Source organism: Acomys minous (assembly GCF_964271855.1).
Source record: "Acomys minous genome assembly, chromosome: 16".
Lineage (NCBI taxonomy): Eukaryota > Metazoa > Chordata > Mammalia > Rodentia > Muridae > Acomys > Acomys minous.
This window is the reverse complement of record NC_140498.1, coordinates 26,789,739-26,814,675: the sequence shown is the minus strand read 5'-3', so window position 1 is coordinate 26,814,675 and position 24,937 is coordinate 26,789,739. Positions and strand designations below refer to the sequence as shown.

Here is a 24,937-nt window from a genome sequence, read left to right as displayed (position 1 = left end):
TGTCTTTTCCCTGAGAACACTCAGCCTTTGACTGTGATCTATCTTAGAAACCTCTTTTTTTTTTTTTGTCTCAGTTTTCAAATGAAGTGGGTATAATAGGACTTGTCTTCTCATAAGGATCGTGTAAGATTGTACTAGGGACTGACATATGATATTCAAGTCATCTTTCAAACTTTCATTCCTCCCTCCACATTGGGAGCTCTTCCTCCTCCTCTTTTGTAGGTGTTCTTAGTGCCTCTGGTCTCTCCTACAGAAAAGGGCTCACAGAGGAACGATCTGAGTGAGATAGGTTCAGTACTCCTTCTAGGCTTAACAAGAGTTTTAAAATAGGAGTAGCCGTTAAGCCCACAATTTGGGAAGCAGAGAGGCAGGCAGATTTCTGAGTTCCAGGCAAGCCAAAGCTACGCAGAGAGACCCTGTTTCAAAAAGCAAAACAAACAAACAAACACCCCCAAACCAGAGAAACAAGGGCGTTAGACCACTGGAGAGACCCCATCCCACCCCTTTCTTTTTCCTTTCTTGAGGAAGGGACTCACGCTGTAGCCCAGGCTGTCATGAAACAGTATGAAAGCCATGTGCCCTTAATCTTCGCCATTCCTGCCCAGGCCTCCCAAGTGCTGGGATTAGCCCCATGGACAGCTATGCCTGGATTGAGTTGTCTTTTTTCCTACACACAGCACAGAAAAGGGCTAGGGGACTGAGGAGAATAAGCAACATGGCAGGACTTCATTCAACTTAGTATGCCAGCTGTTTTCCTTCTCGTTAGAATTTTCCTTCTTTGAATTTTAGCAGGTCCCTAGAAAAGCAGAGATTAGTCCTTTGTTTTTTAAAAAGTGAAGCGAAGGAAAACACTGTTCGTGCACATGCAGGAGTTCCTGTCATGTGGTTATGGGGAATGCCTTGAAACGTAGTCTTACTCCCAGCACCTTGTAAATTGACTAGCAGAACAGGCACTCAAAAAGTATTTCAGGATTATTTTGGAACTTTAGTTATCTTCCCCACAGAAGCCTGTTGTGCCCACACCCGGCCACAAGCAAGTCCACGCCTAGAAATAACATTTATTCTAAGGATCTCTGCGCAAAGATTCTTGGGAACTGGTTCCCCTTCTGCATTCTCCCGCTATTCCTCCCTTGGGGAGTCTTTGAAAGAATTGGCACCACCAGCGTTTCCTTCCCTTCTCCCACCTCCAAAGAACAGGCCGATATAGGCAGGAGCATTCACCAATCAAAATGAGGTATTTTCCCTCCGAACCAATGGATACAGGCGGCAAGTAGCGTGCTCAGCTTTGGCCATCCTTCAGACCGCCCCTAACACCTCCTTTTAGCTTCGCCACTTGACAACTCACCGGACCAATGGGAAGTTCCTACTCTGAGCGAGGGGGCGGGACTCAGTCTGTGACAGATGTCTCCTTCTGACCAATGGGCTGTCAGAGATGCGGGAGGGGAGGAAGGCGGAGCCAATGGCGCGGTGCCAATCACGAGCATCAGGGAAAGGGCGGGACGACAGTGTTAGCGGGAGGGAGGGGAAGGCCTCGGGAACCCAGCCGCGCTGCCGCCGCCGCCGCCGCCGCAGCCCGAGTCAGAGGAGGGAGAAACCAGCGAGAAAATGGCGGCCGTGGCTGCTGAGGCGGCGGCGACCGCGGCGTCCCCCGGGGACGGGGGCGCCGGCGAGGCCGAGCCGGAGCTGGAGCCCATCCCGGGCAGCGAGGCCGGCATCCCCCTCCCGGTCACGGCTACCGAGGCGGCGGTGCCGGACGGCGAGGCCGACGGGCGCCAGTCCGCCCCTCAGGCCGACGAGCAGCCGCTGCCGCCACCGCCGCCGCCGCCGCCGCCGGGGGAGCTGGCCGGTAGCCCCGAGGCTGAGGCGAAGCCGCCCGAGCCCGCGGCCGCCCCGGCCCCGCCGCCCGAGCAGCCCCCGGCCGCCCCCGAGCAGCCTGAGGACGCGCCGCGGCCGCCGCCGCCGCCGGCTCCGGCGCTCGTGCCGCCGGCTGGTGGGGACTCGGCGGTGTCGCAGCTCATCCCCGGCTCGGAGGTGCGGGTCACGCTGGACCACATCATCGAGGACGCGCTCGTCGTGTCGTTCCGCCTCGGGGAGAAGCTCTTCTCCGGGGTCCTCATGGACCTGTCTAAAAGGTACCGCCGGTCCCCGACAGCACGGCGTCCGCTCCGCCGCGAGGGAGAGCGCGAACCCCGGCTGCTCCCGCCCCGCCCTCGGGTCCCGCGCGCCGACTCTACTCGTGGGGGCGCGCTCCGCGTGGGGCAGACGCGCGCGGCCCCGGAGGGCGGGCCGGGCCGAGCCCCAGGTGTGCAGCTGGGGACGCGCGCGGGTGCAGATGGCTCGGGCACCCCGCCTCCTCATCCCTCTCTCCCCCCCAACCTCCTCCCAGCCCTTTGCGACCCTGGCTTGCGCACTGGGGCAGATGGGTTAATGCAAAATGCAGATGGATCCCCCGGAGAACCGGGTGCCGGGCGCGGGAGAGGTGCTGCTGAGGCTCTTGTCTGTCCTCAAATCAACCTTTAACTTTAGCGGGGCTGAAGAGAGGGGCGTGTGCTTTTGGCTTCCCAAAAGGTTACCTGTTCGTTTCTTAAAAAGGAAGAGCCTTGAGTTAGTGAACCCTTTTTTACCGTTATTCTTACTGCTGGAAGTAGTCCCTCGGAGGGTGACTCTTCAATAAGGAGGCACATTTTGCTAATTTTACTTACAGTTTACAGAATTATTGCAGACGGGGGTGAGACCCTTGTTTTTTGAGCCTTTCGTATCAGAGTGGTGGGTTTACAAAGAAATAATAAACCTAACTTTTCTTTGGCAGTGCTTGGGATTGAATCTTGAATGACTTCTGAGACTATATTTACAGTTAAACTTGAAGGTAGAGTTCATCTGCAAACCTGTCTTAAGCAGTATGTTTTCATCTTTTGATTTAAGATGTTCTGGGCACTGCTTTAAAAGAGGTATTGAAGATAATCTGTTTTCAGGTTAGAGTTAACCTTTTTATTCTCTTCTTTTGCAGATAGGAAGTGCAGAGACTCCCATTCATGGCTCTCCATTCTGTTTCCTGCAACAGCACACACACTCTGGTGTCTCACCTGTTTGGAAATGGTCTATTAGTGTGTTTGATATGTTTATGCGTTTATTTTAATTTCTTTTTTTTCCTGTACTGGAGATTGAACCCAGAGCCTCCCGCATGTTAGGCAGGCATCCTACCATTGAGCCTTCTCCAGACTGTCCTCCTTTTATTTTTGAGACATGGTCTGGATTAAGTTGTCCTTGCTTGCCTTGAGCTTGTAACTATCCTGACTCAGCCTCTCCCAAGTACTAATATGACAGGCATTTCCCATCATACCCCATATCCTGGCTTATGCTTTACTTTTAAATTCCTTGACCTCCCGTCAAGTCATAGGAATTGTTTCCATTTCGGAATAGTTACTTAAAATTTGTGTCGGAATATGGTTTGGGGAGGGCGATGGGCGCCTGTTCAGTCACTCTGTATACTTTGTAAGTCTTCAGGGTTTTTGTTTGCTTTCGTTTATTATTTGCTTTTAGTGATTTGGGGTTAGTGCTTTCATTAGTGCTTTAGTTTTCATAGTTAGAAAGCTGAATTAGACAGTGCTTTCTACTGATGTTTTTAATAGCAAGAGAGACACTCTAATGTGTATGCTATTGAATCAAACAGAAGAAGAGACCAGTGATTGTGTGAGAATCTGAATTTCAAATCTGCAAAAGAAAGGTGCAAAAAGGTAAGTTTGGAAATAGAGTGGATTGTGTTTTCTCATGTTGAGGTGCGCATTCTATAAGCTTTAGAGAACTAGAATTTTGAGTTTTGGTCTATTTTGCTAACAGCACTTTCCTGTAAATAATGTTTTCTTTTTGTTGGAGAAGCTTTTTGAAATGACGTGGAGTCTTAGTCTTGTTTTGAACTCCTGGGCTCAAGCTCACGCTCTTGTCTCAACCTTCCTCCTGCTCAGCACCCACAGTAGCTGAGACTGTAGGCCATCTGTGTCCTACCTTTGTGTTATATCCACCCCTGGGAGATACTTTTTATCCACTGTACTCAGGCCATGGCTACACTGTATTCAACAGACACTTTAAAAATAATTTGTATCTTATTTGAATTGACCACTGCATTATACTTCCTGGTAAAAAAAATAACAGGAGCTCCTAATGGCGGACAGTGTATCACACAAGTTAGAATGTATCATTTATATGCGAGGCAATTTAATTTGGTGGGTTAGCTTATGAATGGCAAAGTAAAGGTTTAAATGTAAGTTAAAAGTTAGATGGAGTAACAAGTTTTCTTTTAAGCAGGAAGGAAAGAAATGTGTATTTTTCAGATTCAGTGCTTTTCTTGATTTCCAGTGGCTGTGCAGGGTGCTGCAAAGGGCCCTGGGTCTTGAAGCAAAGCAGAATACCCTAAGAATCAGGCTGCTCTGGAGAGTGTATGTGTTCTTTATTTGAATATAGGAGAGCATGGATAATAATTTCAGAAGTTGGAGTTCCTGCCCATCCAGTGAGATAATTGGGAGACTATGTCAGTGTATTTGTGCTTTTGTTTAGTCTTCAAGAGGGTTAGTTACTGCATCTAGTTAGTTAGGTATTTTTTTTTGGTGAGGAGGATTGAATCAAAGGCCTCAGACATACTAACCATGCCTTCTACCCCTATAGTTCTTTTGAGGGTAATTTATTTGGCAAATTCTCATGAGAATAAACAAGCATAATGCAGGTAAACTGTATTTCCCAGTTTACCAGAAAGGACAGACCGATGTTGTTGACAGACTGTATTTGTGATGAAGACTATATTATCCTGTGACTTCATAGCTCTCTAGTTTCTACAAATACAAACCGTGATGTTTCAGCAGTGGCACTTTTCAAAATATATCCTTTCTTTAAGCAGCACATGAGCTCTATTGCCTCTTACTTCTAGAGATCTTGGCCATCAATGACACAGGTAGCCTAAGAGGGTAGTTTGAATATCTTGTTAAAAACAAGTTTTGAGCCAGGTGTGGTGGCGCATGCCAGTAAATTCAGCACTCTGGATGGCAGAGGCAGGTGGATCTTTGTGAGTTTGAGGCCAGCCTGGTCTACAAAGTGAGTCCAGGACAGCCATGGCTACACTGAGAAACTCTGTCTAGAAAAAAACAAACCAACACAAAAAGTAAAAAATAAACAAAACCCGCCAAATTTTGTTTGTTGTAGCATTAAAAAAAAAATACTGAATACCTTTAAGTGAATCATAAAGTTCATTTACTTGCCGGGCATGGTGGTGCACACCTTTAATCCCAGTACTGGGGAGGCAGGGGCAGGCGGATCGCTGTGAGTTCAAGGCCAGCCTGGTCTACAAAGTGAGTTCAGGACAGCCAAAGCTACACAGAGAAACCCTGTCTCGAAAAACAAAAAACATTTGCTCTAGCTGTTTTATTCCCTCTTCCCTTACCAGTTTACATTACTTGCTGTAAGCATTGACTAATGACAAATCAATTAGCTTCACACATGAATTTTATTTTTTCTTTTCTTTATCATCAATCTCAGCTTTTGTAATTAAGGCATATAATAAGAATTCTTAGTAAGCTATCTGATTATTTTAGACAGTAATAGTTACTGATGTCCTTTTTTTGGTGACCCTTTTATCATGGAATATGAGCCTGTATGTGTACACTGCCTTGCTTCAACATTTATCACAGTTTAGTCAAATATATTAAATCAGGTAACTGCCTCCAATGAGTGCTCTTTGAATGATATCCCAGGTATATACACAAACATTTCATCTTAGCTCTTTGAAAAGATAAGGGCTTTTAAAAAATAACCATACTACCATTATCATCCTCAGGGTTATAGGAATTCCAGTTAGTTACAGTGGTTATGGATATCTCTTACTTTGCTGTGGACTTTCTTGGTCCATACCCAAACGAACAGTCCCTACATGAGTTTTGTTTGCTTATGTAGCCTAAGTTGGCCTTGAACTCTGGCTCTTCTTGCTTGTACTTACCTAGTCCTGGAATTACAGGCATGAGCTACCATGTCTGGTTTTTTCTTTCTTTTTTTCTTTTTTTCTTTTTTTCTTTTTTAAAGACAAGATCTTGTGTGTAGTTTTGGCTGGCCTTGTACTAGCTGTGTAGCTCAGATTGGACTTTTTGACTCCTGTTAGGATTTTAGGTGTATGCCATGTCCAGATGGATTATTTTATTTAGCAGTATCTTAAAAATAGTTTTAAATCAACTTTGCAACCCTAAAAAATATTTCCTAATCTCTGAACTAAGGAATCATAAAGTAAGCACTGATACTTAAAAAGGCTTTTATATTTTAAATTTGTGGCACAAGTATCATATTCTGGGAATGGGGGTCTGTTTATTAAAAATTAAAATGATTTCTTTTGAAAACTTAAGCATTTAGTGGCTAGAATCTTAAATTTGTAGGACATTTACTTGTTTTTAAAGGAAATATAAACCAAGACAATGATTTCTTTTCTTTTCAGAGACCATGAAACGTATGGTGCAATAGCCCTACTTTTGGTGGGAAAAATATACAGCCATTCTGGTGGAGCAGTGAGTAGTGGTGTCCGTAGTTCATACTAAAGCTTTGAGGCTGAGGACATAGGCCCTCGAGTAGCTTGTGTGAAGGTTGGGTTGAGCTGTACATTGCTAAAAAAACAATTAAATTTATTGGTGATTATGTCTTATTTTGAAAGGTGTTAGAGGGCTTGTATAATAAGTAAAGTAGCAGAGACAAGTGCCAGTCACTTTCTGATCTGGACACTGGATGCTCACTACTATACTGTACCGAGTGAGTTCCTTCATTGCATGTTGCTTTAATCTGACTGTTTTGGTGGCTGGGCATAATTAGCTATTGGTAAATAAAAAATCTAGTTTGAATCAGAGAACAAAGAATTGTGATAATTTTTGCTTTGAGACAGGCTTTTACTATGTAGCCTAGGCTGACCTGGGGTTTGCAGCTTTTCTGCCTTAGCTTCCCTGAGAGTCCTGGGATTTCAGGGAGATACTTGCCTAGTTCCCAAATGTATGTTACCGATTTTATTAGGTATATTTTTATATTATATAAAACCTCCTGCACTTCCAAAAGTCTTTGTTAACAGGCTTACCATATACTCATGCAGGCCTTGAACTCAGAAGCTGTTCTTGCCTCAGCTTCCTGAGTGTTAGAATAACAAACCTGTGTTATAAGTATTACGTATTAGGTAAGTGGAAGCATTACACATACACTATGCCAGACATACTTTATTGGACGTAAAGCTTTTCTTTCCTTGAGGCAAGCCTCAAACTATCCATGATCTTTTCTGTTTTAGCCTTTTGAGTGCTGGGATTACAGGCATGGCTGCACTTGGCTGGAGTTTCTATTAAGGTTAATTTTCAGCTTTTTACATGTAAATAAGGCCATATTGTACTGTGTGTTTTAAAGTTGTGATGAAACTGTGTTGGTAAGGGCTATTTTGGTGGTGGGGAGGGCTATTATGTAGTTTGAGTGTTAGTGTTTATCGTCGCTGTTAAAACTGATTGTAGATGGTAAAAGGTGAAAGATGTTTTTAGTTGTTTGACCTATCAAGCACAGCATTTCTTAGTGGCTTGGTTCTGCCTAAATTCCTAAATTAAGATGCACATTACCAGAAAGAAGCTTGCTGTAGTGGCTGGCAGATGAAGTAAGTGAAGGCTTAGTTATATTCTGTTTGGGTTTAATATAGAATGACTTTGCTAAACATAGTTTAGTCAGCAGTTCTCAAAAAGTATATAGATTTTTGGGGTTTTAGAGATGGCTCAGCTTTTCCAGAAAGATACAAGTTTAGTTCCTAGCACACTCACCAGGTAGCTCATAACCTTCTGACTCCTGCTCCGGGGGGTCCAACTTCCTGGCCTCCAAGGGCACTGCATGCATGTAGTTTACATAAATACATGTAGGTGAAGCACCCAAACATATAAAATATATTTTTAAACGCACAGATTTTTGACCTTTTTCATCAGTTTGACTTAAATTCGGTGTGATTCTGATGCAAGACCATTTAGGAGATACTGGTTTTTAGGGATAGTTTAACTCAAACAGTAGAAGGGTAAGTTTTCTTTCTTTCTTTCTTTCTTTTTTTTTTCCTTCGAGACAGGGTTTCTCTGTGTAGCCTTGGCTGTCCTGGACTCACTTTGTAGACCAGCCTGGCCTTGAACTCACAGAGATCCACCTGCCTCTGCCTCCCAAGTGCTGGGATTAAAGGCGTGCACTACCGGGGCACGGCCCTACGTTTCTTAATCCTGCTACAAGAAGTTACTTTAATTTAGAATGGAGTATAATTGCAAACTAAGCAGTGCATTTTGGAGGATGTACAACTTGGGTAGCAGATCTGGATTCTTGCTGTAAAGCTGGTATGTACCTTTGAAGTGGTTTCTTTTTTTAGGTTTTCCAAGACAGGGCTTCTCTGTGTACAGTCCTGGCTGGCCTCAAACTCATAGCAGTCTGCCTGTCTCTGCCTCTGTAGTGCTGGGATTAAAGGCGTGCGACACTAGACCTGGCTGGAAGTGGTTTCTTATTTAGCTACCCATTGTAGGTATAAGTTGTCTATAATTTAAAATCTTTTTTCCTTTGAGTCAATTTATATCGTTGCCTAACTTCATAGTTTCACTTCTTGTGTTTATATCGCCTAACAGAGCTGCGGAGCTGTCTTTCTTTATAATAGCTACTCTGCACTTGGCATTTCGTTCTTTCTCTTTTGCCCCCTTGGGATATGGTAGGCCTTTAGTTCAAGCAGGCTTCAGTTGCTGTGTAGTTGAGGATGACCCCGAACTCGGGATCCTCCTGCCTGTGTCTCCTGAATGGTACAACTATAGATAGGTGCTACTGCCTCTTCTTTCTTTCTTTTTAATTTATATATTCTGTTTATGCCCTGATCACAGCCCCTTTCTCCTCTCCCCCAGGTCCCATCCTCTTCCCCCTGACCCCCCTCCCCTTCTCAGAAAAGGGGAACCTGGCCTCTTATTTTTATGAGGTATTAGGATCCAGCCCAGGGCTTCACCTATGCTTGGTAAGCACTCTACCTACTGAATTTCTTTGCCAGCCCCTACAGTTGCCACTTCTGTGTTGTATACATTGTTTCATTGCACTTGGAAAGGTTTTTCAGCTTTAACTTTATGGACACAATGCCAGATTAATTGAATTGCCTAAAGTTATAAATGGAAGATATTAATAAGATGGCTGTTGTTAGATATGGCAAGGCTTTTTGCCTTGTCTAGTCTTGGACCCGGAGGGAATCTCCTTTGTCTTAGCTTCTAGGTTCTGGAATTGGATAATTTTATTTTATTTTATTTTTTCATTTTACTATTATTTTTATTTTTATTATTTTTATATTTATTTATTTATTTATTTTTGGTTTTTCAAGACAGGGTTTCTCTGTGTAGCCTTGGCTGTCCTAGATTCACTTTGTAGACCAGGCTGGCCTCGAACTCAGAAGATCTGCCTGCCTCTGCCTCCCAAGTGCGGGATTAAAGGCATGGGCTACCATGCCCTGCTTCTTTTATTTCTTGTTTTGTTTTGTTTTGTTTTTTTCCTTTATTGGGACATGGTCTCATAGAGTTTAGACTTGCCTCAAACTTGATAGCTAAGCATGGCTCTGAAGTCCTGATCTTCCTCTTTCTGTTCTTCAGGGCTGAGATGGCTGACATATGCTGTGATTCCCCAGGTGATTTTCTTTTGCCAGTGCTGGGGATTGACTCCAGGGCTTCATGGGCATTAGAGGAGAAGGGCACTCCATCACTGACTATTTTGAAACACTGTCACTTTGTTGCCTGGGTTGACCTGGAGTTTGTGGTTCTTCTGTTGTAGCCCAACCAGTTACTGACTCTAACCCCAGTAGCCACATTGTCAGCCGACTAACCCCCAACTTTTATTTTATATTGTGTTTTGGAGACTTGAGTCCAAAGGACAGATCTCAGGATTTTGTTTTTTCTACTATGGTGATTAAATTAGGTTGTGAGCTTGGTGGCAAGCACCTTTACCCACTGAACTGTGAAGCATCTTGCATGGCCTTTTTTGTGTTTGTATGTTTTGAGCAAGGTCTTGTTGTTTATCTTTGGCTAGCTTGGAACTCACTATGTAGACCAGGCTGGCCTGGAAGTCATGGAGATCTGCCTGCCTGTGCCTCCCAAGTGTTGGGATTAGTGGTTTGTGTCACCATAGCACACTGTGGCCCTCTAATTTTAGAACAAGGTCTCATGTATCCCAGCTGCCCTAGAGTTCACTAGTAGCTGTGGGAGGAGAATCTTGAACTCCCTATGGTCTATCTTCTAACTCCCCAGTCTTGGGATTACAGGAAAGCACCATCATACTCAATTTATATCATGCTAGCGATTAAATCTAGAGTTGTCTGCATGTCAGGGACAGTATTTAGCCTGCTGGCCTGTATCCTAAGACCTGTTTTTAACTTATTTTAGAATGTGTGGCTGTGTACTGATGTACATGTAAGCATGTGCATGCTGCATGCTATGGTTTGTGTGTAGAAGTCAAAAAACAACTTATGGAAACCTGTTCTTCTCCTACTGTAGGTCCTGGGGATCAAACCCAGGTTGTCAGAGTTGCTAGATAAGCATCAATTAAAAAAAATTTTCCCCCTTTCATGAGCTTTTGTAGAGACAGATATAACTAGTTCCTGGCCTGCCAGGGCTATATAAGGAGAACCCGTCAAAAAGAAAGAAAGAAAAAACAGTTTTGGTGAAACTGAGATTAAGATTATTTATTTGGCTGGGTGGTGGTAGTTCATACCTTTATTCCTAATACTTGGAAGGCAGAGGCAGCCAGATTTCTGTGAGTTCAAGGCCAGCCTGGTCTACAGAGTGAATTCTAAGACAGCCAGGGCTACACAGAGAAACCGTGCTCGAGCTACTCCCACACTAAGCTTGGGGTGTGTGTGTACTTACTGAGTACACATCATGGTTCCATTTCTAGCTCAGTATTATTTCTTAATCTTTATATTTTAAGTTTATGTGTATTGAGTGCTTTGCCTGCATGGATGTCTGTGCACCATTTGTGTGTCTGGTACTCACGGAGGTCAGGAGAGGATATTGGATCACCAGAGTGTTACACCTAGTTATAAACCACCATGTGATTGCTGGAATCAAACGCTGGTTCTCTGGAAGGAACAACCTATGCTCTTAAATCTTGAGCCATTTCTCTAGTCCCAAGATTAGATTTTTTAAAAACCTATTTTTAATATATTTTTGGGAGGGGATATCTAAATAGTGTGTTCATTTTCCCTACAACACTGTAGTAAATGTATGTTTATACACACCCATAAGACAGCATATGCCTGCCTACATACATGTACACATATGCTTGCAGGTGCATATGGAGGCCAGATCTCATTATCAGGTGTCATTCCTCATGAATTGTTGACCTTGTTCTGAAGTTTTGGCTTTGTTCTTAATTATGTTTAGGGAATGTATCTGCATGTGAGTGCAGGTGATAGTAGAGGCCAAAGGGGTTGGATTCCCTGGAGCTAGAGTTAGATAGAGACTGTTGTTGAGCCACTTGATTTGGGTGCTGGAACCTGAGCTCGGGTCCTCTGGGAGAGCAGTAAGTGCCATCTTTCTAGATCCCTGCCTGATGCTTTAAGGCAGGCTTGTGTGTGTGTTGTGATGGGGGGAGGTGTTGTTGTTGTTTTGCTTGTTTTTGACAGGATATGTTTGTAAAATATCCCTGGCTATCCTGGAACTCTCTTTGCAGACCAGGCTGGCTTTGAACTCACAATGATCCTCCTGAGTGCTGGGATTAAAGGTGCGGGCCAGCAGCCCAGCTGAGACAGGCTTGTGCTTTGAGTAGGGCTGGGGGCTTGCAGTTTAGACCAGGGTGGCTAGCCAGTGAGCTCCAGGGGTCTGCCTGCCTCCACTTCCCCCGCGCTGGGGTGGCAAATGGTTCTGGGGATCAAACTCTGTTCTCTTGCCAGTAAAGCAGTACTTCACCTACTAAGTGCTGTTCCCAAACCATGTGTCTAAATTAACTTACTTTCTTTCTTTCTTTTTTTCTTTTTTGAATTAACTTTCTTTTACTTCCTTTTTCTTTGTTTTTGTTTTTGTTTTTGTTTTTGTTTCTGAGACAGGGTCTCACCTTATTATAGCTCTTGGCTGTCCTGAAATTACCTTTATAGACCAGGCTGGCCTTGAACTAAGAGAGAACCATAAATGCTGGGATTAAAGGCTTGTGTCACTACATCCAGCTTATTTTGAAATTTTTAGTCATCATAGAGAACTCTACTGTAAATTTTTACCTAGGGTCTTTAATTTGTGTGTGTCTCTTCCCCCAGGATCTAACAGCACAAGTTGGCTTTGAACATGATATGTAGCTGGGGATGACTTCGCACCGATTCTCCTACCTCTCTTCTGAAATGATAGGCATGCACCACTATACCCAGATAGTCACTAAATTTTAGAACTTTGTACCATTGCCTTATTATTAATTTTTTGTTTCATCAATCTTTAAAAAAAACTATTTTATTTTTTTATTTTATGTGTGTGGGTGTTTGACTGCATGTATGTGTTTACTATGTGTGTGGCTTGGTGCATAGGAGTCCAGGGTTGGCCACTGGAGCTCCGAGAACTGGAGTTAGACAGTTATAAGCTGACATATGGTACCTGAACCTGGGCATCTCTGCAAGAGCTGCAGGATGCTCTTACCCACTGAGCATCTTTCCTTCCTTTTTTACCATTAAAAAGAGATTTTTATAAGCCAGGTGTGGTGGTGTGCGCCTTTAATCCCAGCACCCAGGAGGCAGAGGCAGGCACAGGCAGGTCGCTGCTTGTTTGAGGCCAGCCTGGTCAACAAAGTGAGTCTAGGACAGCCAAGGCTACACAGAGGAAACCCTGTCTCTAAAAAGCAAAAAAGGAGAGAGATTTTATTTTTATTATTAAAAATTATGTGTTTAGACGGGGCAGTTGTGGTGCATACCCTTAATCCCAGCACTTGGGTAGAGGCAGACAAATCTCTGTGAGTTTGAGGCCAGCCTGGTCTACAGAGCGAGTTTCAGAACAGCCAGGGCTACACAGAGAAACCCTGTCCTGGAAAAAAAAGGAAGAAAAAAATTACTTGTATATCTAGTGTGGGTATATGCATGTGTGTTACATAGGTGCCTGAAGAGGCCAAAAGTGTGACTAGAGTCACAGGTAGTTGTGAGCTGCCTGATAGGGGTAATGTGATACAAACTTAGGTCCTCGGGAAAAGCAGCACACATTCTGAACCAGTGAGCCATCTCTCCAGTCCCTGTTGTACCATTCTTGATATAAACATCTTTCCCTAAACTTCTCAGCATTTGGTTGAAAACATCCATCTCAGATATGTTTGTATGTACACACATACTCACACACACAGGTATATGTATTTTTCAGATTTTTAAAAACATTTTTATTGTTGTTATGTGTATTGTGTGTGTGTGTGTGTATCTGTATGAGTGCTCATGTGTTCCACAGTGCATGTGTGGAGGTCAAAGAACAACTTTGAGGAGTTATGTTCGTTCTATCTTGGCTTCTGGAGATCAAATTCACATCGTCAGATTTGGATGGCAAATACTTGCCAGTTTTAGCTGAAGATGGGCTCTTGCTGTAGTATGCAGGCTGGCCTGGAGTTTACCAGCCTGTTGCCCACTCCCATCCCCCACCCCTATCCCATGCTGCGATTAGACTTGTGCCTACATGATTGTGTCTTGGAGTTTTCCCCACATTCCTTTTTTATTTCTATAGAAATTTTATTAGATTTACTTTATGTTATGTGTGAGTGTTTGCCTGCGCATATGTTTGAGCAGATACCTCTGGAACTAGTAGTGTGTGAGGGATGGCTATGAACCACCATGTGGGTGTTGGAAATCAAACCTGGGGCCTCTCAACCGAGCTATCCCTCCAGGCTTGCTTTTCTTTGTTTCTTCCTTTTTTTGGTTGTTGTTTTGGGATTTAAAAAAAGTTATTTAATCTCTCACATATTCGATCCCTACTGCAGTGTCTCCTCCTCCCAGCCCACCACCCCCCATCCACTCCTCCTCCCCCCTTTCCCTTCAGAAAAGGGCAGGCCTCCCGTGGATATCAACCAAACATATAAAGTTGCAGTAAGACTAGGCAACCCAGTAGGAGGAGAAGGGTCTCAAAAGCAGGCAAAAGAATCAGAGACAGCCTCTGCTCCTACTTTTCCACAAGAAACCAAGGCACACGACCATAACATGTATACAAAGGGCCTAGGTTAGGCCCATGTAGGTGCCCTGATTGTCAGTTTAGTCTTTGTGAGCCCCTATGACCCAACGGTTAGTTGATTCTGTGGGCCATTTTCTCGTGGTGTTCTTGAACCCTCTGGCTCCTACAACCTTTCCTCTTCCTCCTCCTCCTCCTCTTCCTCCTCCTCTTCCTCCTCTTCCACAGGATTCCCTGGACTCCCCTTAATGTTTCTCTGTGGGTATCTGCTCCCATCAGTTGCTGGATAAAACCTCTGATGATTACACTGTCCTTCATTATTAAAATTCAACTTTACATCCTGTTTCCTTTATTCCACCCTCCCCATCATGATTGTATATTTAGCTGTAATCTGATTCATAAATTGTAGGAACTGTTTCTCAATTTGGGTTTGTCAGATTTACTTCCAGGAGGTATAAAGAAAAAAAATGTTTTCAGAGTTCCATACTTGGAACTACCAGGTGCTGTTTTGTTTCTACTGAGGAATTATTTTCCATGTACTGATAAATAAAATATCTTTACACTGTATTTCCTACATTTGTATAGCTATTACTTAAATATGTTTTAGTTGCTTGTTTGCCTTTTGAGATGGAGATCTCTTGAATTTGCTCTCTAGCAGAGATGACCTTGAGCTTCTGTTCCTTCTGCCTCCATTTCCTAAGTATTGTCACAGGAATACACCACCATACCTGATTTTTGAGGATCAAGTCCAGGGCTTTGCGCTTCCTAGGTAAGCACTCTTATCAGCTGAGCCACATTTCCAGCTCCTGTTCTGCTCTTTGATACCAACTTTCATCCATGTAGGCAAGGCTGGCCTGGAAATCACTATGTTGATCAGGATGGTTTTGAACCTGAGGCAGTCCTGGTTCAGACTAATTGAGCCACCAACCTGGCTTCATATTAATTCTTTTTTTTAATGTAAAAGTACATACAGAGTTTGGCCTAACCTTGAGTGTACCACTAAGTGATGTGAAGAGTGTTTACATTGTTGGGGCAGCACTCCTGTCTTGCAAATTAAAACTAGATAACAGATTGCCCTGCTTTCTTTTCCCAGCTCTGCCTGGCAACCACCATTTCTACTCTCTGCTCCTGCTTGCTTTTGTTTCTAGGTATTTAAGTAGAGTAATCCTCAGTTGTCCTAGTCACTTCCACAAGGCCACACCGGTATGAGTCTATGGGGATCATTTTCATTCAAACCACCACATTCCACTCTCTGGCCCCCATAGGCTTGTAGCCAATCATACAATGCAAAAATGCGTTCAGTCCAACTTCAGAAGTTCCCAAAGTCTTATACACTGTTTAAAAGTCTAAAGTCTCTTTTGAGACTCACGGCAATCACTTAACTGTAACCCATGTAAGATCAAAATCAAAAGGCACATCACATGCTTGACCTTAAAAAGGATCCCACATAGATAGAGGGGATTATTTAAATGCCACTCCCTTTATTCCACTTAGCATCAGGCTTGTCTCTAACCTTTTTGTTTCCTGGGACATAACACTTGGTTCCAACAAAACCTTCCCTGGGTTCCTTTTCTCCTCCAACTGTACCTTTTGTATTTCTCCTTGCCTTGCCCCAAGTGTTTGTTTTCATTGTAGATCTGCACAGTAACCACACCACACAATACAGTCAATGCTAGGCTGTCTTGAAATCTCCTCTGTCAGTGCTATTAGTTCAAAACTCTTTAGTTTAGTGTCAGGCAGATTTTCAGGACAAGGGCAGAAAGCAGCACCCCCCCCTTTTTTTTTTGGTCCAAATAGCACAAGAATGGTCTCCAGGCCACTTACTAATATTCTTCCCCACCGAAACTTTTTAGCCCTGTTCAAGGTACCAAAGTTTTACATAGTTTTCCAACAAACAACATGGCCAGGCCTGTCACAGCACTACCTAGTCCTTGCTATCAACTTAGGTCGTAGTCATTGTTCTGTTGCTATGAAGAGACCAGGGTAACTCTTAGGAAAGAAGACATTTAATTAGAGGTTGCTTAAAATTTCAGAGCTTTAGTCCATTATCAGCATGGCAGCATGCAGATACTCTGGAGCAATAGCTGAAAACTATATCCAGATCAGCAGACAGAGAAAGGCATGAGTGAGGGTGGGGGTGGGGGTGGGGGTTGCGGTCGACATGGGCCTTTGAAACCTCATAGCCTACTCCCAGTGACGCTTCCTCCAACAAGGCCACACCTATATGAGCCTGTGTGGCCAATTTTACTCAAACCACCACACCAGTGGATGCCTGAAAACTGAAGCTTTTTTTCTTTATACACTTACAAGTTTATTTTCTTATTTTTGGGTACTGACCCAAAAGTCTTTCAAGTTTATATGATTTAAAAACCTTTGGCAAATAGCTAATTTGAAGTTAAATAAAATAAGTATGTCTCCACAGTTGTTACCATTAAGTGTAACTTAGTTATTTTATTCTGTTTTAGGCACTGATTAAACTAATAGTATTTACTCCTTTATTTAACAACACAGAGTTTAGGTAGCATGTGCCTGTACTCCCAGTACTCCTGAGGCAGGAGAATCATGAGTTCAAAGTCAGCTAGGTTACATAGTGAGACACTGTCTATAAACTATAATTTTTAGACACTGTCTCAAGTTTTAAAAAGTATAAAGCTTGTAGATGAAGTTCTAATGAAAGTACTTACTTGTTTTGGGGGATGTTGATAAACAGGGCCACATGGTTATTTGGCCCTATCACTGAGTTATATTTAGTCCCTCTAATTATTATTTCAAACATTTCTGTGACAAAGCTTAATCTGGGCACGCGGAGAGAGAGGAAGGGGACCAGACCAGCTCGCAGGACAGAGACACCTAAGAACCCGTCCTGAAAAACAGATTCCAGAAGGTTTACTCTTCTGTCCCTTTAACCTTTTTTTTCCTTCTTATATATGCTAGTTGGGTTGTTTAATAAAGTTTAATTGTTAATAAACAGAGCCAACACATTTCAATACTAATTATATTTTACAATGATCCTACAAGTGGATTTCATAGTCTTGATAACTTACTTAAATCCCTACTATATTAGGTAATAGATATTTATTAAAATACAGATCTACCAATGCTAAAATACTAAAATGTTAGTTATTGAGCTATCAAAGTTGCCTGTTCCTTGCATTTCATTTTTACAGAGAAACTAAAGAACTTTGAATCTGTTGATAAACACGTTGTGCTGTGCAGTAAAGCTGCTCTGTGAGCAGACTGAGATGATGCAGTGATAATGGTCTAAAGCACAGAACGCTAGAATATGATAGGTTGTAGCTTTCTATTTCCTAGACTTCTCTGGGAATTAAAACGTCACTTGGGGTTAAGTTATTTTGTTATTATTATTGCTGAGACTGGGTCTAGGTAGCACATGCTGGTCTTGAACTCATTGTAGCCAACGTGTGTGTGTGTGTGTGTGTGTGTGTGTGTGTGTGTGTGTGTGTGTATTCTTTTTCTGTTACAGAACTATTAAATACAAGTAAGAAACATTGTCACAGAACCATTAAATAACAATATGGATTATGGATTTGGGGGGCTTTGGGAGTGGAGGAATGCAAGCAACAGTCAGGGTGGGGTAGTGCTGGTCCAGTCTTGACAGTGGCTCAGGCTTTGGTCCTCTGAGAGACTGGGCTGGGGCTGCCTGTGCAGACCGGCACGTTGCTAGCAGCTCCTGGATAATGCCCTCTGGGGTTTGTGCAGGACTCCAAAAAATCAGGATGCCCCCTGATTTTCGGTCTTCCTTTTGATTATTCAGTTCCAACTGTTCATTCTTGTTGACCTCATCTGGCATATCAGACTCTGCCATGGTACAGCGCCTCCTGGTGTCTGTCCATCTGTTTGTCCATGTCCAGCCTCCAGTGCAGCTTCCACTGGTTGTACTTGAAGGTGACTTGTTTACTGACTCATGCACTTGCTGTTTCTGCAGCTTGATGGCGCTGACCACTCCCACCCAACCCCACTCCTGTGCCGCCATCACTCCTTGACCCTGGATCCCCCATCTCTATTTTTCAATCTTATCTGTATGTGCTGCTCTATGGTGGTAGGTGCCACTGAGGCCAGAGCCATAGAATCCCCTGGAGCTGTAATTATAAGGAGGTTGTGGGCCATTTGACATGGGTGCCTAGAATCAGAGTCAGGTCCAACCTGGTCCTCTTGATTCTACCTCACAAATTCTGGGGTTTAATTACAGGCGTGTGTGCCATGTCTAGCCTAAAATTATAATCAACATATTAACATAAAGTTTTATTTTTGAGAAAGTAAGGCTTTAATGATAACTAGGACAATACACTGTAACAAAATTATTATGTGGGCTACTGAAACTGGAAAGTGACCTGGATATAGGAGGCTGCTTACTTAAGAATATCCAGTAAGTAGACTTGAGTACCTTCTTGAGGCTCATCCATAGTGTAGCAAAGTGACATGATTTATAGTGTTTTATTTTTGTTTGCTGATCAGGCTTCATGTAGCTTCAGAATCCTAGGATTCAGGCATGCACTTCTTTTTTTTTTTTTTTTAATACTTATTTATTTATTATTATGTATACAGTGTTCCTGCCTGCATGTACACCCACAGGCCAGAAGAGGGCATTACATCACATTACAGATGGTTGTGAACCACCATGTGGTTGGTGGGAATTGAACTCAGGACCTTTGAGAGAGCAGGTGGTGCTCTTAACCACTGAGCCATCTCTCCAGCCCCCAGGCATGCACTTCTATACTCAATTGGTAATTGTTTTTTTTAAAGGGAATGGATGTAATTTTCTTGGTAAATTTTTCTATTGCATCAATTCTATTGCATAATTCTATTGAATTAATTTCATTTGTCCTGATTAAATATTGACCTAACCAAATCTTAAAAAGAAATGTGAAGCAAAATAAGCTTGCTTCAGACTTTCATGTCTTTGTAACCTAGTCTTTTGTTGTGTGTGTGTAAGTTCATGTATGTGTGTAGGGGCCAGAGGTCAATGTCAGGTGTTATTTCCACCACGCCCAGTGAAAACAGCATTGGCCGGGAATTGAACCCAGGCCTCCCGTGTGGCTGGTGAGAATTCTACCACTGAACCGCCAATGCAGGCACTTGAGACAGGGTTTCACTGGAACCTGAGCTTCACTGATTAGGCTGAGTTTGTGTCTCCTCCTGAATTTGGACTATATACATACCATGTCATCCAGCCTTTTCTGTGGTTCTAGAGATTAAACTCAGCTCGAGTTTCTGCAGCTTTAGTTTACTGTCAGATCTGTTTTCCAGTACCTGGAGAGGTGGTTTTTAAACATGTCTGCTTGGAATAAAGTAAGTCTGGATATTACTTTTCAAGTGCTTAACCTTTCCCCCCTGTTGTAGGAGACTTCAGTTTTGCTGTTGTTGACCTGTTTGCTGACAGGGTAGTTTGGTGCATCTGGAGCACTTGGGCCTATTTCGGCTAACCCTGAGTGATTAGTCTGTTTCAACGCCTGTGCCCGTCTGTAGATGATAGTTCCTTGGCATTTCTCCTTCTGCCTTTGTTTGGCAAAAAGAACTGGAGGGGAACAAATGAGAGTCATTTGTGTTCTGTTGAAGTGCTCTACACAGAAGGAAAATAATTTAAGGTCAGAAGTGAGTTGATTGAGAGTACTGATAAGTTCGTACAGGTAAACATTGCTGTCATTAAATGAACAAACTGAACTTTCCACATCAGAGGTAAGAATTAGAAATACAAGAGGAGCCATTCCTATAATCCAGAACTAAGAGGCCACGTGTTAAAAGCCAGCTTGAGCTATATAGTGAGCGCCAGGTAAAGCTGGGCTACAAACAAGACTGTGCCTTAAAAACCCAAAATTAAAACAATAAATCCAGAAACATACCTGATTAAAATAGGTAGTTAGCCGGGCGTGGTGGCGCACGCCTTTAGTCCCAGTACTCGGGAGGCAGAGGCAGGTGGATCACTGTGAGTTCGAGGCTAGCCTGGTCTACAAAGTGAGTCCAGGACAGCCAAGGCTACACAGAGAGACCCTGTCTCGAAAAACCAAATAAATAAATAAATAAATAAAATTAAAATAAAATAGGTAGTTGTTGATAAACATTAGGTTTCTTCGCATATTCTCCTGGAAAGGAATTTGAATAATGGTTCTAAGCTTAACCCAAGAAACAATGTGAATTTAAGTTTAGGATTGATTAGTGATACTAGAAATTATGAGCAAAATCATAAATAAAACCCTAATCTTAAGTGGGATCCAAATCCTAGAGTGAATATAAACCATTTGAAATAAACCATTTTCTGCTTTTGGATTTTGGATATAGACCACAGAGGACCTTCCTGCGTGCCCCTATTCACAGTTCAGATCACTTTGACAGTTGACACCATTATTTATTCCTGGAAGCATTCCAGATTTTTCTTTGTTTGTTTGACAGGGTCTTTTATGACCTTTTGGCTCTCCTGCCTTCACTTCCCAAGTATACTAGGATTACTAGTGTAAGCAAGGTCACTGTGCCTAGCATTTGCCTTGCTGGGACTCCAATTCAGGGCTTTGAACTTGCTATGTTAGCCCTCTATCCACTGAGCTACATTCCTAAACTCCTAGACTGGGCTTCTTCGCTGATGTCTCTTGCCTTGACTAACAAGCATGTTAAAACACCAATGTTCTTCTCTTCTTTTAACGTTGGAACTTACTACTTGTTGAAAACAATTTTAAATAATTGTAGCCACAGGAAGTGCAAAGACAGTACAAGGGTGTCTTGGATCTTTATCTACTTTTCCTTACAAATTATTTGTATTTTATGTGGTGCTGGAGATCAATGCCCAGGCAAGCAGTGAGCTATAACTATGTCTTTTTTTTTTTTTTAATTAAAAGATAGACTCTTGCACTATAGCCTAAGATGCCTTGGAATTTAGGTCTTTCTGTCTCAGCATCTGGACTGCTTGGGTTTTGGATTTTGCAACCATGTACCATTGTGTCTGGCAGAATTTTTCTTTTTTCTTTTTCTTTTCCCTCTCCCCTTCCGCTCCCCCTCTGCCTCTGTGCTGAAGATTGAATCCCATGCATCTAGCACATGCTAACGCACGCTCTGCCATTCAGCTGTGCCCCTAATCAGAATCTTTCTGTGGTAATTATAGACTAAAGAGGGGAAAGGTTTAGCGTGAGTCACCAGTGTCTGAGTGCTGGCCTGCACTTGGTAGGAAGAAGATACTGTGCAGACCACCCAGTTCCCAGAGCGTCAGAAGCTCGTGCAAGAGGTTCCATTCCACCTTCTTCTGCTAAGGTTGCTCCTTGGAGAGCATAGACGTCTGCTTTAGAAAAATGTAAGCAACAGTGCTTATGGAAAATTCAGATTATAGTTGTATTTAGGGAAGATTTAGGATTTAGTGCCTAGCTCGGCGTGGTATTGTAAGTCTTTAATCCCAGAACTCAGGGAGGCAGAGGCAGGGGATTGCTGTGAGTTGAAGCCAGCCTGGTCTACAAAGCGAGTCTAGGACAGCCAGACTCCTGTCAACAAAAACAAAAACAAAAACAAAAAAGGATTCAGTGCCATTCATTACACAGAGCAGGATTCTGTTTTCACACCCCCAGGGGATTGTGATGAAGATATTCATTGACTGGTGGAGAAATTAGACTTTAAAAATACTGTAATCATGTTGCTACTTTATGTTTCTTTGGTAGTGCTGGAGAATCAAGCATGAGGCCAGGATCCTACAGCTGTTGAATATACCCAGTCCGTTGCTTACTAAAACAGGATCTCACTGTGTGTTCCAGGCTGGCCCCAGCCTTGATTGTGCTTGGGTTGTAAGTGTGTGCTACTGCTTAGGTTAATGCTTCGATATATTCTTAGTAATGCTGCAGTATAGTCTTTTGGTGTCTTAGGCTAACAGCTTTCAAATTTAGGCTTAGTTAAACATTTGTATGTGTCTGTCAGGAAGGGAAAGGAGGGGTGGGGTGGTAAGACAGGGCCTCTGGCATCTAACACCGTGTTGAACTCCTCTTCTTCCTCCTCCTGCTTCGCCGCCCAAGAATACATACTCATGTCTGGGCATCTCTACATACACGAAACACACATGCTGTCGTTACGAGTATTACTGCCACTGTTCTGAGACACACATCTTCATTTAATCATAGTGCGACTCTTGAAACGAGTTTTGTAACCAGTGTCTCACTGTCCATGTGAGGTGCTAACATGATGGCTGAGATGAGTGAGGATATGTGATCGCTCTTTTCTTTTTTTCATAAAGTGATTTATTTTCTGGTCTCTCGAGGTAATTTTGTAATTATTTACGTATTTTTTGTTCCAGGGAGATGTTTCAGTGGTTAAGAGCGCTTAAAACTGTTCCAGCAGATCTAAGTTTGGTTCCCAAGAGCCCATGTTAGGCTGTTTACAACCCTTTGCAGCTCCATCTGCAGAGGATCTGACACCTGGCCTCCTGGCCTCTACACATCTGCGTGCATGTGTACCATGCCTCCACCCCTCAGTTTACAATAAATTAAAAAATTAAAAAAAAATTCAATCTAGTTGTAAGTAATTGATGGGTAAAGTATGAGAATTTTAAGTTCTATATTAGTAACCTATAAAACTATTTAAATGAAGTGAAATTTATGCTTAACATTTGTTGATGAATTTGTTGAGGATTACCTGAATCTATGATCTGGGAACTCACTTATTTTACTTTATATATGCAAACCTCAAACTTATAGTTGATAATAGCTCTGAAAACTTCACTTTAGATCAACTGAGTGTGCTGGCATATGCCTGTCATCCCAGCACTTGTGAGACAGAGGCAAGAGATTTGAGTTTAAGGCCACCTTTTACTACAAAGCAACTTCTAGGCCAGCCTGGAATACATAGTGAAACACAACTTTAAAAAAATCATTAAGATTATTATTTTTAAGTTCTTTAGACCAAAGATATATTTTTGTAGGGAGAAACATGAGAGGATCCTACCTCCTCCTTCCTCTCCTCTTCCTCCTCCCCCTCCCCCTCCTCCTTTTTTAAGATTTATTATTTATACAATGTTCTGCCTGCATGTACATATCCATGCCAGAAGAGGGCACCAGATCTCATTATAGATGGTTGTGAGCCACCCTGTGGTTGATGGGAATTGAACTCAGGATCTTTGGAAGAGTAGGTGGTGCTCTTAACCTCTGAGCCATCTCTCCAGCCCCAAGAGGATCCTATCTTTTTTGTTTATTTGGGTTTTTGAAATAGGATCTGTTTCTATAGTCCTGGCTGTCCTAGAACTCAGCCTAACCTTGAACTCAAAGACATCCTCCTGTCTCAGCCTCTGGTTGCTAAGATTAAAGGCATGAGCCACCATGACTGACTAAAGATTTACTCTTTTTTTGTTTGTTTGTTTTTGGTTTTTGGTTTTTTGATACAGGGTTTATTTTATTTTATTTTATTTTATTTTATTTTATTTTTTTTTGTAGTCTTCGCTGTCCTGGATTTACTTTATAGAACAGAATGGCCTCGAACTCACAGAGATCTCCTGCCTCTGCCTCCCCAAGTGCTAGGATTACAGGCATGTGCCACTGATCCCTGCCAAAGATTTATTTTTTGTTTTGTTTTTGTTTTTTGAGACAGAGTCTCTCTGTTAGCCTTGGCTGTTCTGAACTCGCTTTGTAGACCAGGCTGGCCTCGAACTCACAGCGATCCACCTGCCTCTATCTCCTGAGTGCTGGGATTAAAGGTGCGCACCACCACGCCTGGCCTCAAAGATTTATTTTTAACAAGTTATTCTGAACCTTATGGAGAGCATTTAAGAGGATGATCGGGATGTAAAAAACAAGCAGAAACCCTCAAAAACTTGTTCACTGAAAAAACTGACCTATAGAAAACATTTTCATCCAGTTTACAGTGTGCTTCCTGATTGGATAGCCTGCTGGTGCTGACTTTGGTTCTCTTTAACCTGGCATTAGCATTGTCTTATGCCAGGTGATGTGATGTCATCTTGGTGTTTAAGCATGCTGACATAAACTAAGATAACTAGGAATATGGTTTCATTTTTATGTGAAGGCAACAAATATAGCAAATTTAAGTGTCTTTATTTAAGCCAAGGTACATTAAACCATTTACATTTCCAAGTTTGCCTGAGGGGCAGTTCTTACTGGTGCCCATTTTTTACTTATTCCCCTTTCTTACTGAAGCTTGGATCTGTCTAGGCATAAACAAACTGGTTTTAAACTTGTATTTAAATTTGAAAATACTGCTTTTCCTTTCTTCTTTCTTTTTCCTTTGCTTTCCTCTTGGAGACAAGAGGCCTTGCTGGCTTTGAACTCAATGCTTTGTCACCCCTTCCTTGGTACTGCCACTACAGATATGTGCTACTCTACCCAGCTGAAATTATTTCTGAATGTAGAATGTGATCTTAAAGGGACAGTAACCACACTGAAGTGATGACTCAGCAGTTAAGAACACAGGCTGCTCTTCCAGAACTGGGTTCAATCGCCAGCACTTACATGGTAGCCCATAATAGTCTGTAACTCTAGTCCCAGCGAATCTTTTCTGGCTTCTGATGGCATTGGATTCATGGTACATATAGATGAGCATGGAGCCAAAACACCCATACATGCAAACTAATAAAAACAACAGACTTTGAAACCACACAGCTCTATGCTTGCCAGCATTGGAAATAATTTGAACATCTGAATTCCTTGTTGTTCAAATTGGTATGGAACTTGAAGTCTCTCTGCCTTAGCATCTTGGGTTTGGGGATTAAAGACAGGTGTCACCACCCTGCCTTTATTATGCTTTTGTGAGATGTTATGACCAGAGGGAAATGATTATATCTAATGCATGGCTGCATT

General features: G+C 42.6%; 1 protein-coding gene across 9 annotated transcripts in view; it reads left to right on the top strand.

The window, feature by feature from the left end:
- The first annotated feature begins 1,295 nt into the window (after nt 1-1,295).
- PWWP2A (PWWP domain containing 2A) overlaps nt 1,296-24,937 on the top strand; it is a 41,245-nt gene continuing 17,603 nt past the window's right edge. The window contains exons 1-3 of one of the 9 annotated variants that reach the window (XM_084761907.1): nt 1,296-2,132; nt 6,467-6,536; nt 7,295-7,350. In XM_084761907.1, coding sequence (XP_084618033.1) covers nt 1,606-2,132; nt 6,467-6,536; nt 7,295-7,350 — 653 coding nt within the window. In that variant the 5' untranslated portion in view covers nt 1,296-1,605. Of the gene's footprint in view, nt 2,133-3,011; nt 3,735-6,466; nt 6,537-7,294; nt 7,351-21,459; nt 22,649-24,937 lie in introns of those variants that run through there. The other 8 variants (XM_084761909.1, XM_084761911.1, XM_084761912.1 and 5 more) reach the window with 8 other exon arrangements.